This window comes from Eleutherodactylus coqui, chromosome 7 (assembly GCF_035609145.1).
Source record: "Eleutherodactylus coqui strain aEleCoq1 chromosome 7, aEleCoq1.hap1, whole genome shotgun sequence".
Lineage (NCBI taxonomy): Eukaryota > Metazoa > Chordata > Amphibia > Anura > Eleutherodactylidae > Eleutherodactylus > Eleutherodactylus coqui.
The window spans coordinates 30,000,983-30,017,716 of NC_089843.1; the positions used below are offsets into that span (position 1 = coordinate 30,000,983).

Below are 16,734 nucleotides of genomic sequence, written 5' to 3' on the forward strand. Positions count from 1 at the left end.
TCCATGTGCCGTGTGATGTGATCTGCATCCAAGATGCTTGAGCACAACTTTCTGTAGCACATTTAAATATAGCCTAACAGAATGGGCTTTGCATGTGAAGTTTTGGATTACAGAGGACGTTGTATTAACTAATTTATTGAGAACAGTCTGTACAAAATGATTTTAGTTTCCTCTGTGTTTTGCAGATCAGCTATGGCGCCTCCGACCCCTCATTATCTGATAGACTCCTCTATCCTCATATTTTCCAAATGGTAGAAAATAACCACATCTACAATATGGCAATCACCGAACTGTTGGAGCACTTTGGTTGGACCTGGGTTGGGATTTTAGTATCGGATGATGAAACTGGAGAGAATGAGCTGCTTATACTAACAAAGTACATGAGAGAGCGCGGGATCTGTGCCGCCTTCACCGAAACACTTAGAGAGGAAAATTATAATATGATTTCACAAGCTCTAAACAATCCCAAAGTCACCATCATTATAATGTGCGGGGCCTTCTCTATTTATTTAGTTGGTTTAATAGAAGATTATATGTTCATACTTTCAGAGAAAACCCTCATACTTTCCCAATCCTGGATCTCTAGTACTCTCAAAAGTATAATTGGAATGCAATCGATATATAATGGAAGTCTAGCAGTGCAGTTTATACCATCTTTACCAGGTCTAGAGGAATTTATAAAAATATACAGGAAACATGATGATCTGTACCTAAAAGAGTCTTACTGGAGATTGTTATATGATATAGAAAATACTGATGATATAGATTCCTTCCTATCATACTATGACATCTATAAAAAGGATAACTACAGTCACAACTATACTCTACCAAATCTGAGGGATGTCCTCTCATCAGGGGTCGCCCCAAGACTGTATTCTTCAGTAGAAGTTCTGGCAAAAGTTCTACATGAAATGTTCTTATTTATAAAGGACAAATATGAAGAAAACTCAATGACGGAATTTTTAGACTACAGACGGAGGTCACAGCGCTACATACAAATGATGAAGTCCTCACCGGATCCAATGAGGCCTTCATATAACTTTAATGAGCGGGGGAAAGCTATACAACCATATAAGATCATAAACCGATTATATACTGATGAGGCCTTACGTGAGGTTGAAGTAGGAAATTTTACTCCGTGGTCCGTCAGTGGGGAAAGGCTTCACATAAATCCACAGTCTATAACATGGAAACACACAAAGGAGGTGAGAAGAGTTATATTATGTAGGTGATTATGTAAATCTTTAACATCATTATATAGTTTACATCCTCTTATCATACATGTGTGTTTTATCTTTATAGTAGAGGTTCTTGTCTTTTCCTACAGATCCCAGTATCCCGCTGCTCCGACCAATGTTCACCTGGAAGCAGGAAAAAGACAGGAGACACAATCCATGCCTGCTGCTATGACTGCGTCCCGTGTCCAGAAGGGGAGATATCTAATATAACCGGTATATGGTAGTATGAGCAGTAGGTGATGATGACAATGATGTATCAAAAGGATGTATATATGAAAGAAAAAATAAGTGAACCCTTTGGAATTACAGGTATTTCTGCTATCACTACAAATAAAATGTGTCAGTCCATCACAATTATAGACAAATAGACAGACATCATCAAACTAAACTCAAAACAAAGACAGTCTACCATTCATACATTTCATTGAACACAATAAATAATCATCCAGAAAACTTGGAGAAAAGGTATTTGAACCTACAAATTTAAACCAAACCTGTCACTTCCCTACAACACCATAAAGTAAGTCCTGGTCCTGTTAGGAAAGTGACAGGGATCTGGGTAATATATTTTTATACTCACCTGCTCCAGGGTTCCCACGTTGCTCGCCACTGAAGTCAAACAGTGAACTGAAATCTCTTTTCAGACTGCCATGAGTATGCTCTACTATAGACGTCTATGAGAGAGTGCACGGACAGCAATCTGAAAAGAGTCTGATTTTTGTGTGGGAAATGACGTCAGTGGCAGGAACCAGGGAGCGGGTGTGTATAAAAATACATCATCCGGCTCTGTGTAGCATCCTCTAAAGCACCATAACATAATACATGATGTTGTAGGGAGGCGACAGGTTCCCTTTAATAACATAGATCATCCTATAGCAGCAATCACCACTAAACATGTCCTGGAGGCACAAATAAGATTTTCACATCACTGAGCTGGAACTTTGGATCATTCCATCCTGTAAATGTATTGCAATTCATTAATATTTCTCAAATGTCTGGCATGCACAGCCCTGTCCATGTCATGCCACATTATCCCAAAAGGGTTAAAGTCATGACTCTGATTTGGCAATTGCAAAATATAAATCTTCTTATTCTTCATTCTTTAAATGTTTCATTGTGTGCTTTATTTCATTGTCTTGTTACATCACCCAGCATCTACATAGTAACATACTATGTTAGGCTGAATGAAGACAATGTCCATCTGGTTCAGTCTGTTTTAACCTCCACCTCCCTGACACTATAATCGCAGCCAGAGTAATCCCTGGATCAACATTTGAGATAAACAACCCCACTGGTCAACTAATGTCTGTACAGATAGTCCCCGACTTGCGAACATTTGACTTACGAATTTCGCTAGATACGAACTATCTGTACAGCACAGTATGATGTAATGCTATGGCATTACATCATACTGTGCAGGGACCGGACAGGCTTCTATCAAGCCTGATAGAAGCCTGTCCGGTCACATCGCGGTTGCTGGGCAGCCGTGGGCCTTCTGAAAGGCCCTAGGGCTGTCTATGCAGAGCGCCTAGCAAGCCGTGCGCTTTTTGGGCACTCTGCATAGGCAGCCCTGGGGCCTTTCAGGAGGTCCCCGGCTGCCTAGCAACCACACAGCGTCCCGCGATCTCATTGTGGGACGCTGTACGGGCCCCCTGAACGTCGGGTGCAGGCTGTTTCTTACAGCGGGCACCCGGCGGCAGCAGTTCCGACGAGCCGCGCCGCTCGTCAGAACTGTTAACACTTTAAATACCGCTGTCAGAGCGGTATTTAAAGTGTTAACAGTTCCGACAAGCGCCACGGCTCGTCGGAACTGCTGCCGCCGGGTGCCCGCTGTAAGAACAGCCGGCACCCGACGTTGTATGGAGCGGGATCCACCCACGATCCCGCTCCATACAACCATTTGTTCGACTTGCGAACAAAACGGACTTGCGAACGGGCTCCCGGAACGGAACCTGTTCGCAAGTCGGGGACTAACTGTATCCTGTAACATCATGGCACTCTAGAAAGACATGTTGTCCCCTAGACATCCCCATGTCCTCAGGCAGAGCGGTCTCACTGCTCTTACAGTAAAGAACCCTCTTTTATGTTGGTAATGAAACCTGCTTTCTTCTAGACGTAGGAGATGCCCTCTTATTACTATTGCAGTCCTGGGTATAAACAGATCATGGAAGAGATTCTTGTATTGTCCCCTAATGTATTTATACGTAGTTATTTGACCCCTCTTAGCCGTCTTTTTTCCAGGTTAAATAATCCCAATTTTGAAAGCCCATCTGGCTATTCCAGCCCTCCCAGTTCATTTATTCATTTAGTTGCCCTTCTTTGAATTCCCCCAAGCACTGTAACATCTTTCCTGAGTAACAGTATCCAGAACTGTACACAATATTCCACGTGAGGCCTGACAAGTGCCTTATATAGTGGAAGAATAATGTTCTTGTCCGTCGCCCCTATACCTCATTTAATGCACCCCAATACTTTATTTGCTTTTGCAGCAGCTGATTGGTATTGATTGCTCCAGTTAAGTTTATAGTCAGAGAGCAGCGGAACCTAAAGAATCTTTTCGCTGCAACCGCAGATAAAAGCACTCTTCTGTATCACCGGGAAAACGGGGCATTTATCTTTGTCAATCTGTCTCTGACATTAGTCCTCCTCCTGCTACTCCTCCTCCAGAAACAACATGTCATGTTTCAAAAGTATTGTTACATGAACCAATTTTTTCAACAGGGCTGCCTACAGTCTCTGTTACAGATTAAGCAACAGTGAGCTGTATCTTTAAAAAAATGTTTATGGGTTTCACCTGTCCTCTCAGTTGATACATTTTTCAGAGGTACACTTGTACTCTTAGTACACTAATTTTTCAGGCCCACGCCTACACTCTTATCCAACTAATTTTTCTGGCCTACGCTCATGGTATCCCAATGTTTCAGAGGTTGGCCTATACTATTACTACAAAAATTTTACTGGGGTCTGCCTGCCTATACTTCTGCTACGAGAAAGTTACAGGGGTCTGCCTATACTCTTCCACTTACATGTTACAGGGGTCTGCCTAAACTGCTGCCACTTGAATGTTACAGAGGTCTGCCTATACTTCTGCTACAGAAATGTTACTGGGATCTGTCAATAGTCTTACTACTGAAATGATACAGGGGTCTGCGTATACTTCTGCTACAAAAATGTTACTTGGGTTTGCCTATACTTCTGCCACATAAATGTTACAGGGGTCTGCCTTTAGTGCTGCTACAGAAATAATACTGGGATCTGCCTATACTGCTGCTACATAACTATTACTGGGGTCTGCCTATACTTCTGCGACATAAATTTTACAGGGGTCTGCCTATACTGCTGCCACTGAAATGTTACAGGAGTCTGCCTATACTTCTGCTACAATAATGGTACAGGGGTCTGCCTATACTTCTGCTACAGAAATGTTACAGGGGTCTGCATATATTGCGGTGACAGACATGTTACTGGGGTCTGCCTATACCGCTGCTACAGAAACGTTACTTGGGTCTGCCTATACTGTTACTACAGAAATGTTACTCGGCTCTGTCCTTTACTTCTTCAGAAATGGTACTGGGGTCTGCCTATACTGCTGCTACAAAAATGTTACAGGGGTCTGCCTATGCTTCTGCTACATAAATGTTTCAGGGGTCTGCTTATACTGCTGCTACAGAAATGTTACAGGGGTCTGCCTATACCGCTGCTACAGAAACGTTAATTGGGTCTGCCTATACTGTTACTACAGAAATGTTACTGGGGTCTGTCTGTACTGTTACTACGGAAATGTTACAAATACTGGGCTCTGCCTGTACTGCTGCTACTGAAATGTTACAGGGGTCTGCATATTCTGCTGCTACATTAATGTTTCAGGGGTCTGCTTATACTGCTGCTACAGAAATGTTACAGGGGTCTGCCTATACTGCTGCTACAGAAACGTTACTGGGGTCTGCCTATACTGTTACTACAGAAATGTTACTCAGCTCTGTCTATACTGTTACAACAGAAATGTTACTGGGGTCTGTCTGTAATGTTACTACTGAAATGTTACAAATACTGGGCTCTGCCTGTACTGCTGCTACTGAAATGTTACAGGGGTCTGCCTATACTGCTGCTACAGAAACGTTACTGGGGTCTGTGTTACTACAGAATTGTTACTCAGCTCTGTCTGTACTGTTACTACAGAAATGTTACTGGGGTCTCCCTAGACTTCTGCAACATAACTTTTACTGGGGCAGCTTACACCTTTGCTAAAGGAATATTACAGGCGTCTGTGTATGCTATGGGTGCACTAAGTCTTCCCATTGTGGTGTTCTACCTATCTGGCTAAAAAAAAAACCAAAAAACAGACTGACTAGGACACCGTCTGTGTGTACCTGCTAGCCACCCATGCTGCGGGTGCACACAGACTTGCCATAGCGGAGTTGTACCTGCCTGGCACTTAAAAAAAACAAACAGAATGTTTAGGGCATGGAGTGTGGGCCGCAGCCAACATGTATTACCTCTCACGTAACCTCAGCTATCCGGGGCACTGCAATGGGATTTCTTTCTGTACCGTCTGTGTGTACCTGCTAGCCCACCCATGCTGCGAGTGCACACAGACTTGTCGCTTGGTTGGAGGTAGTGTGGTGCTTAGCTAAGGTGTGCCTTGCTAATGATGGTTTGTCCTAAGTTCCTAAGTAAAAATTGTTAGGGGGGGGGGGGGGGTTGCCTACTCTTGCCGCTATTGTGGCTTCATAGTGAGACCTGGGAACCTGAGATGCAGCCCTGCATGTTGTCCCTCGCCTGCCCTATCTGTTTCCGTGTCGTTTCCATCACTTTCGTAGGTTTTGCAGATTTGCACAGATGAAAACCTTAGCGAGCATCGGCCATATACAAAAATGCTCAAGTCGCCCATTGACTTTAATGGGGTTCGTTACTCGAAACGAACTCTCGAGCATCGTGGAAAGCTCGTCTCGAGCAAAGAGCACCTGAGCATTTTGATGCTCGCTCATCTCTATTATTTGGACAAATTTTCCTGCTCAATTTCTCTTTGAACTCTTTCCACTTCCTGCTTACTTTCAGCTTGAAGCTTTTCTTGCTCTTCTGTGTCCGAGTAAAATTCTTGCTGGTCCAACTTCATTCTCTTGCATCTTGGCTTGTATTTTCTGCCTTACTTCTTCATTCAGATGTTAAATATTTTTTTAACTTTTATCTCTGAGTCATCCTCGGTGAGGGTTCTTTCTGGCTTTTCGTTAACTGTAAATTTTGCTCTATTAGTTTTTCATGAACATTTATGGTCTCTTCCAGGATTTGCATCTGGTTGGATATGAGCATGTCATAGTTTCTTTCATTGAGGCATGTCTGAATTTCTTTAGTTACATGAAGCATTGTGATATCCCTGGATTTCTTCTTCAGGTCTTCCATCTCCATTTGATTTTTTTATGTTCCCACCCAAGCTGGTATATTCCTTCTAGGAAGTCTTTTCTTTCCACCATGCTTTCTATTTTCTGTACTCCTAAACCCTGAATATTGCTGTTTAGGTCTTCTATGATATTCTGTGAAGAAGTATGGCATCTGTATAACTGGGAAGTAAGTCAGTGTTATCCATGTCCACCTGGTTTTGTTTACGTATGAACTGGACATTCAGATTCTAGCTGAAACTTCATTTTCTCATTTCGCAATATATTGAGTTCTTGCAAAATGTCCTCAATGCCCTGCTGTGTTCTTTCATCTTCTTTAATTATTTTATGTAGGAATTCCTGCATCTCAGCGAGTACCGTACTTCATTTTTGACCTCCTTGCCAGACCTTGCTACATTTGGAGAAAGGGGAGGGGGGGGGGGAGTGTGAATATTCATGTGTTATTTTTTTTTCCCTCTCACCTTGATACATATGACTAGGCACTAGCTAATGGCCTAGGAGACAGGGGATTCAGTCATTAATAGAGATGAGCGAGCATCCAAATGCTCAGGTCTCCGTTATTCGAGTTGAGCTTTTTGTAAAATTCGAGAGCTCTACTCGAGTAACAAACCCCATTGGCTACAACAGGAGACTCGAGCATTTTTGTATGTGAGACGCCGGGTCCCAAGCTTTTTTTTTTTCTTGGTTCGTCTCTCTCTATCTCTCCCCCCCCCCCCCCCCCCCCCCACACACACCTGCCTGCCAGACCCAAAATTTGCCATTGATGTGTGCGCTGCATCGCGGCAGAGAGGGGCCAAAACAGGCATGTCACAGCGGGGAGGAGCCAAAAACTGGGGCGGGGTTGAAAATGGCATGTTGCTCGTTCGAGTAATGAGCACCATCGAGTACGCTAATACTTGAAGGAGCATCAAGCTCGACAGAGTACGTTCACTCAACTCTAGTCATTAGATAATCCTGATTTTCCACTCTTTGTGAATAGATCAAGGTATGGTCAAGAAGGCAGGTTCTATACAGGTTATGTTGTGCTCTCCTTGCATAATGTAGTCAAAGCCGAACCTCATGCTCATGACAATGTAGACAATCATCTACACATTCTCCTGCTATGCCTATGGAATTGCTCATGAATACCGACACATCTGGCGATCAAGGTAATTCTTGAAAAAAAAGCAATTAAAAACAGAAAAGGTGTATCAGCACTGATGGAAGCCCTCTTGCCACCTAAGAGAGTGGCCTGAAAATGCAACAAAAGGCCACTCCAAGGATGGCACAAAAGAGTCAACTGTAAATTACCGGGCTGATCAGGCTGTGAAGACAGTCACACAAAAACCCAGACTTGATCCTTCAGGGGTTGGAGTGGTACAAGTACCCCCTCAGACATCACCCCCTGTGGATTATGACCTGTTGATTCAGTTACAATAGCAGGCAACCAAAGGGGGTAATAAGGAACACTGGGAACCAGCAAGAGGGGTAGAGAGACGTGGAGATAAATGTATAATATACCAAAAGCTCTGTCTCCCACAGGCCCCTATTCCATCATGGCTCCGGCCTCCCATGGGACCCCTTAGAGTAGGATGTCAATTTCAGCCGCAATTTTGTTTTTTCCATGTCTTTGTATATTTTAGTTTCAGTCTTCACTGAAACTATACTTTTATTAATGCAGAATAAGCAATGCTAAACAGTGCCTTTCCTGACATTTTAGACTGGATGGCTGGCAACAGCCCCCAGCCTCCAATAGAAATACATGTACAATTATAAGGGGGATAGATGGGGCATTCTGCCATAAAGACCGGGTTTGTCGAATGGTGTGTTGTCTTCCTCGAGTTCAACACATTGTGGATCGGATTGACAGATTGCTGGGAGGGACTGGTGAGGATCCAGCAGTCATGGTGCACATTGGCACCAACGTACAAATTAGAGGTCAATGGAGGGCCCTCAAAAATTATTTCACCATCCAAGCTTAGGACGAAGACCTCAAGGGTAATTTTCTTGGAAATGCTACCTGTATCATGAGCCACACGAGAAAGGCAGCAGGATCTTAGGGAAGTAAACAAGTGGCTCCAGAGTTGGTGTAAGAAGGAGGTGTTTAGGTACCTGGAGAACTGGGCTGACTTTGCTGTTGGCTACAGGCTCTACCGTAGGGATGGGCTGCAGCTCAATGGGGAGGGTACAGCTGTTCTGGGGAGAAGATGGCTAGAAGGTTGGAGGAGTGTTTAAACTAGGGACTGGGGGAGATCAATAAGAAAAACAAGGGGATAGACAGTGTAGATAGTGAGCTGGGACCAAGTAATGGGAATGGGGGTCGAGCAGGGAGTGGGGTTAGTACAGTTAGAACTGACAGAACAGCCAATAGTACCATAAGTAGCAAAATGAATATAAAGAACAAGAACAACTGTATAAATTGTATGACAATGAATGCAAGAGGTCAGATTGGTAAAGTGGGTGAGCTTGAAGCGAGAAACAGATGAAAATTACAATATAGTTGGAGTAAGTGAACCATAGCTTGATGATAAGTGCAATTTAGTGGTGAATTTACAGGGTTACAATTTCTTCAGAAGAGACCATGGGAAACAGAAAGGTGGAGGGGTATGTCTACATGCTATATCCTACTTAATGCCAAAGCTATGAGAAGATATAGGTGCAGAAAAATGAACACGTGGAATCTCTGTGGGTAAAAATACTGGGAGAAAACAAAAACAACATACTGTTAGGGGTTTTCGATAGGCCACCAAAAATAATGGAAGAAACTGAAATCTTATTATTAAGGAAAATAGAAGAGGTGTCAGACCCCAACAAAGTAATTATTATGGGGGACTTTAATTATCTGGATATAATATGGCATAACGAGACCTGAAAATCTCACCAGGGAGATAAGTTCTTGAGAACAATTAAAGATAACTACCTTACCCAACTTGTGCGGGAGACAATCAGAGGGAGAGCAACTCTGGAATTATTATTAACCAACAACCTGAACCAAATAATGGAGTTACAGGTTGAGGGACACTTGGGAAATAGTGGCCACAGTATAATTAATTTCTAGCTGTCATTCAATAAGAAACCTTATTAGGGAGCAACGCAAAAAAGTAAAGCAAAATTTGATCAGCTGAGAACTACTATCGATAACATTAATTGGGACAACATCCTCAGAAATATCAGTACAGACAACAAACATTGGAATGGAATGGAAAACATTTATAAACATTCTGGCAGCGACTAACAGAATGGTATTTAACAAGGAGAAATGCAAAGTCCTACATCTGGGCAAGAAAAATGAAAAAAGCACATACAGAATGGGAGGAATTGAGCTAAGCAGCAGCACATGTGAAAAAGACTTGGGTATACTAATAGATCATAGACTGAATATGAGTCAACAATGTGATGCAGCAGTCAAAAAGACAAACAGAATTCTGGGATGTATTAAGAGAATCATAGAGTCTAGATCACATGAGTTCATTATCCCCCTCTACTCTTCCTTAGTCAGACCTCATCTGGAATACTGTGTCCAGTTCTGGGCACCCCACTTTAAAAAAAAAAGACAGACAAACTGGAGCAAGTTCAGAGAAAAGTTACCAAGATAGTGAGCAGTCTGCAAATCGTGTCCTATAAAGAACGGTTAAAGGATCTGGGAATGTTTAGCTTGCAAAAAAGAAGGCTGAGAGAAGACTTAATAGCGGTCTACAAATATCTGAAGGGTTGTCACACTGCAGATGGATCAGCCCTATTCTCATTTGCACAGGGGAAGACTAGAAGCAATGGGATGAAACTAAAAGGGAGTGGACACAAATTAGATATTAGAAAAAACTTTCTGACAGTGAGGGTCATCAATGAGTGGAACAGGTTACAACGGGAGGTGGAGAGTTCTCCTTCAATGGAAATGTTCAAACAAAGGCTGGACAAATATCTGTCTGGAATTATTCAGTTAATCCTGCACTGAGCAGGGGGTTGGACCCGATGACTCTGGAGGTCCCTTCCAACCATACCATTCTATGAGATGCAGCCTGTCCCTATGGTAGAGCTTGTGGCCAACAGAAAAGTCAGAACAGATTTCTAGGAACCCAAACTGCTGCTACCTACACCAACTCTGGAGCTATATGTTTACCTCCCTAATTTTACTGCTGCCTTTCTTGTGTTGTTCGTGGTAAGGTAGTATTTCTGAGAAAACTACCTTAGAGGTCCTCACCCTAAGCTTGGATCCTAGGTCCCTGAAATCGTTTTTGAAGGTCCTCCATTGACCTCTAACTTTGTCATTGGTGTCAATGTCCACCATGACAACTGGATCCTCTCCAGCCCCTCCCAGTAATCTGTCAACCCAATCAACAATGTGTTGAAATTGAGTGCCAGGAAGATAACACACCATTTGATGATCCTGGTCTTTGTGGCAGATTGCCCTGTCTGTCCTCCTTATAATTGAGTCCCCCACCACTAGTACCAGTCAAGCCTTTCCTGCGCTCACCTTCACTTACTCACTGGAGCAGTCATCTCTCTGGCATTCAGAGAGCATGTCGTTCTGCAGAATTGCTAACCCTGTAATGGCATCTGCCTCATGCGTCAACTTTGCAAACTTGTTGGGGTGTGCCAGTTCAGGTCGAGCCTCCCTGGTTCTCTTTCCTCTACCCCTTCTAACTGTTAATTAGCTAGCTGCCTGCTCATTCTGGTCTCCTGAACTACCATCTACCCCCACATCTACTCCACCGAGTGCCTGCTCATTAAGCAGCAAACTCATGGTGTCAATGTATCTAACTGTTGCCAGTCGTTCCTTTAGATCCAGGATAGAACCTGGATAATTTTGACATAGAACCTTTGTCTAAATCTAAGTATATTTAATAGGTAGAAGCAAATAGAGATTTTGCTACTTTTATATTCAGAAAATTCTTTAGTTTGTTCCAAGTTTTTCTCAATTCCTTTAGATCTTTGGGATTTTGTGAAAATGTATGTGTTGATTTTAGGCTAGATTTTTGGGCCAATAGCGAGTTAATCTCTTTTTCTCTTTGCTTCTTAACACTTCTGCCCAAGGCTTTTAATTCACTTGTAGGCCTCATGTTGACAGGAAAGCATGGATTCTTCATGGGTAATCCTGCATGGAATCCACCCATGCATGTGGTCGGTGACCCTGAGTACCTGTCCGTGTCTTCTTAATCCTATACTATGGATGTGTGTGGATGTGCCAGCCATCATGCTGGCACACAAGCACAGCACAGATTTTTTTTTATTTCTTGCTCATCCCGTAGAATGCTTGTTAATTGCTGACAGGATGTTTGTCAGACAGCTTCCATTGACTTCAATGAAATCCGCTGTGTGAGAAACACAGTAAAATGGAGCATGCTGCGACTTTTCATACAAGAATCACAGAGGCAGAGAGAACTAATTTACATAAAAGCCCAAATCACAGAAGATCCCTTAAAAAATAAATGTTATTATATTATCCTAAAAAACATACACACAATGGGCTTAATCATCAACCGATGAAAGGACAAAGACAAGACAACGAATAGAAACACATATAGATGTGCTCGTGTGGGACTTGGTGCAACTTATCCAGGGAGATTTCAGATCGCAGTCATATACGATTGAGGTAGGGCTGCATAGGTCTCCAATTGCAAAAAGTAGATGTTTTCCACATACGTGGAAAACCACCTGGTGGTAAGACACAACGTCAAACAATCGTATTTAAGCCACCCTAGTCACGTATGTGGAAAACATCTACTTTTTGCAATTGGAGACCTATGCAGCCCTACCTCAATCATATATGACTGCGATCTGAAATCTCCCTGGATAGGTTGCACCAAGTCCCACACGAGCACATCTATATGTGTTTCTATTCATTGTCTTGTCTTTGTCCTTTCATCGGTTGATGATTAAGCCCATTGTGTGTATGTTTTTTAGGATAATATAATAAAATTTATTTTTTAAGGGATCTTCTGTGATTTCGACTTTTCATACACAAGCGGAATCCACAATTGGTTTCCGCTAGTGTGCATAAAGAATCATTTTTCCATAGAATGCTATGGAGGGTTATTACTGCGGAGTATAGAAGAGGACGCCCACTACAGATTACGCAGCAAAAATCCACCCATGGACATAGGGCCTTAATGAAAGCTCTATGTGTTTCCCAGAGAATCAGATGTGAAGTTCCTGGGATATCACTAAATTTAAAGAATTCTTTAAGTTTACTTGATAATAAGTTGGAATATTCTTTATGTTCAATTAATGTAGGATTGCCAGCATGTAGACCCTCTGACCGGGAGATTGACAAGGAGAGTTTCATAGAGATCAGGTCATCGTCTGAAATTGAAATAGATACAATATCAACTGTTTTAATAGCTTGGATGTGTTTTCCTGAAACAAATAAGTAATCTAGTCTGTGCTATGTGGAATGAACTTGGGAGAAATATGTGTAATCCTTTGTCTCAGATTATGTTAATCTCGAGGAATCCTGTAAATTTAAATGGAAGTGACGTCAGACGCCAGTAGCAGCGCGCCGAGGCAGAGGCACGAGCGGGGGTCTGAGGGAGACATCGGACCAGCGGAGGAGCCGATACCGGCGCCCGAAGGTGACAGGAGCCGGCAGGAGGAGTGCAGAAGCGGTGCGGGTCCCGGAGCAGCAGCAGCAGCAGGAGGGCAGAGTGACAGGTGGAGTGAGCGGCCGCCGGAGCAGAAGCAGGTGCGGGGGCAGCAAACAGAGACCAGCAGTAGCGGAGGGGACCAGCGGAGGGGACCAGAACGGAGCAGCTGAGACAGGAGGGCAGAGTGAGCTGATAAGTATCTACCTCTACCTCTGTGTGTGTTTGTGAGCTGTGTGTCTTCTGTGTATCTGGTTAATTGTGTCTTCTGTGTGTCTGGGGGTCTAAGTGTTTGTGAGGGGATAAAAAAAAAAAAAATTTTGTGAGCGCGTGTCAGCGGGTAAGCGTTTGCGCGAGAGCGGCAGCGAGTGAGCGGTTGCAGCAGCGTGTGAGCAGTTGAGTGGTCGCAGCAGCGGGTGAGGGGTCGCAGCAGCGGGTGCAGCGGGTGAGGGGTCGCAGCAGCGGGTGAGGGGTCGCAGCAGCGGGTCAGCGGTTGCAGCAGCGGGTCAGCGGTCGCTGCAGCGGGTCAGCGGTTGCTGCAGGGGTTGAAGCAGCGGCTGAGCGGTTATAGCAGGGTGTGAGCGGTTGCAGCAGCGGGTGAGGGGTCGCAGCAGCGGGTCAGCGGTCGCAGCAGCGGGTCAGCGGTCGCTGCAGCGGGTCAGCGGTTGCTGCAGGGGTTGAAGCAGCGGCTGAGCGGTTATAGCAGGGTGTGAGCGGTTGCAGCAGCGGGTCAGCGGTTGCAGCAGCGGTTATAGCAGGGTGTGAGAGATTGCAGCAGCGGGTCAGCGGTTGCAGCAGCGGGTCAGCGGTTGAGCGGTTGCGGCAGCGCGTGAAGCAGAGTGTGAACAAGTCTATCTTCACTACTTCCACAAGTAAATTGTAGATCCCCATTAGGATGAGCTCCATGCCTGGCAATGTCACCCAGTGTGCTACTTGTGCAATGTATGCGGTCCTTGATCAGCCGATCGAGGGTGCATACTGTTGCGCAAGATGCATGCACGTCGCACATTTAGAAGCCCAAATTCTGGATCTAAATGGGCAACTGGCAACACTGAGATCCATTGGCATCATGGAAAGGAGTTTGCTGCTCACTGAGCAGGCACTCGCTGGGATAGAGGCGGGGGCGGACGGTAGTACGGAAGAGCAGGGGGAGCAGGCAGTCAGCTGGGTGACAGAAAAAAGGAGGGATAGAGGGAAGAGAACCAGGGAGGCTAGTCCTGAACTGGCACAACCCAACAAATTTGCAAGATTGGCAGATGAGGGGGATGCCATTACAGAGCCAGCACCGCTGCAGCACGACACGCCCTCTGAACACCAGGGGGATGACTGCTCCAGTGAGACGGGGACGGGGAGCGCAGGGCAGGCTAGACAGGTTCTAGTGGTGGGGGACTCAATTATTAGGGGGACAGAGAGGGCAATCTGCCATAAAGACCGGGATCGTCGAACAGTGTGTTGTCTTCCTGGCGCTCGAATTCGACACATCGCGGATCGGATTGACAGATTACTGGGAGGGGCTGGTGAGGATCCAGCAGTCATGGTGCACGTTGGCACCAATGAACAAGTTAGAGGTCAATGGAGGGCCCTCAAAAATGATTTCAGGGACTTAGGGTCCAAGCTCAGGGCGAGGACCTCCAGGGTAGTTTTCTCGGAAATACTACCTGTACCTAAAGCCACACTAGAAAGGCAGCAGGACCTTAGGGAGGTAAACAAGTGGCTTCGGAGTTGGTGTAAGAAGGAGGGATTTGGGTTCCTGGAGAACTGGGCTGACTTTGCGGTCGGCTACAGGCTCTACCGTAGGGACGGGCTGCATCTAAATGGGGAGGGTGCAGCTGTGCTGGGGGAAAAGATGGCTAGAAGGCTGGAGGAGTGTTTAAACTAGGGACTGGGGGGGAGGGCAAAATGAGAAATAGTGGGGTAGCCAGTGTAATTAGCGATCTGGGTCCAAGCAAAGGGAATGGGGGACGAGCAGGGGGTGGGGTTAGTACAGTTAGAACTGATAGATCAGCCATTAGTACGAATAGCAACAAAACAAATTTAAAAAACAAAAAAAATGATATAAATTGTATGATCACGAATGCAAGAAGTCTGATCGGTAAAGTGGGCGAGCTTGAAGCAAGAATGACTGATGAAAGTTATGATATAGTCGGAATTACTGAAACATGGCTTGATGATAAGTGCGATTGGGCGGTGAATTTGCAGGGGTACAATCTCTTCAGAAGAGACCGAAGGAACCAGAAAGGGGGAGGGGAGGGGTATGTCTGTACGTCAAATCGAACTTGAAGACGAGGCTACGGGAGGATATAGGGGTAGGAGACGAACAGGTGGAATCTCTGTGGGTAGAAATACAGGGAGGAAAAAATAACAAAATCCTGATAGGGGTCTTCTATCGACCACCAAAAGCAACAGAAGAAACTGAAGACTTACTACTAAGGCAGATAGATGAGGTGTCAAAACGAAACGAAGTAATTATCATGGGGGACTTTAATTACCCAGATATAACATGGGAGAACGAAACCTGCAAATCTCACAGGGGTGATAAGTTCTTGAGAGTAATTAAAGACAATTACCTGAACCAACTTGTGCAGGAACCAACAAGAGGGAGAGCCATTCTGGACCTAGTGCTAACTAACAAACCGGAACGTATAAAGGGGGTGCAGGTTGAGGGGCACTTGGGGAACAGCGACCACAATATAATCAACTTCCAGCTGTCAATCATTAGGAAGCCTTATCAGGGAGTGACAAAGAGACTAAACTTTAGTAAGGCAAAATTTGATGAGCTTAGAACTACTCTCGGTAACATTAATTGGGACAACATCCTCAAAAATATCAGTACGGAGGAAAAATGGGAAAAGTTCAAAAGGATCCTAATCACCTCATGTGAGCAGTTCATTCCCTTTAAAAATAAAAGAAACTCAGCTAAAAGGAAACCAATGTGGCTCGACAAGACGGTACGAGGGGCAATAAACGAAAAGAAGAAAGCGTTCAAACTACTAAAGCAACAAGGCAGCGAAGAAGCGCTAAAATCATACAGGGAAAAAAACAAAATATGCAAAGATACGATCAAAACTGCCAAGGAGGAAGCAGAAAGACGGATCGCAAAAGAGAGCAGAAACAACCCGAAGTTATTTTTCAACTACATAAACAGCAAAAGGATTTGCAGGGAGAGCGCTGGCCCTTTAAAAAACAATGCAGGAGAAATCATTGATGATGACGAAGGGAAAGCAAATCTACTAAACAGCTTCTTCTCAAGTGTGTTCACCAAAGAAAAGGAAATGCCACACGAGATGCAGGGGAATAAAACGAACCCCTCACAAAATATCTCATACCTAACGCAGGAGGAGGTGCGAAAGCGTCTAAAGAAAACTAAAATTGATAAATCACCGGGCCCAGATGGATTACACCCAAGGATACTAAAGGAACTAAGTGACGAGATAGCTAGGCCGCTATACCTAATATTTCTAGACACTATCAAGACCGGAGTAGTACCATTGGACTGGCGCATTGCCAACGTGGTTCCAATTTACAAAAAAGGGAGCAAAAGTG

The 16,734-nt window shown here is 44.4% G+C and overlaps 1 protein-coding gene across 1 annotated transcript in view; it reads left to right on the forward strand.

Moving 5' to 3' along the window:
* The first annotated feature begins 248 nt into the window (after nt 1–248).
* Nucleotides 249–16,734, forward strand: part of LOC136573466 (vomeronasal type-2 receptor 26-like) — a 41,222-nt gene continuing 24,736 nt past the window's right edge. The window contains exons 1-2 of the mRNA XM_066574757.1: nt 249–1,205; nt 1,328–1,451. Of these exons, the coding sequence (XP_066430854.1) occupies nt 249–1,205; nt 1,328–1,451 (1,081 nt within the window). The remainder of the gene's footprint in view (nt 1,206–1,327; nt 1,452–16,734) is intronic.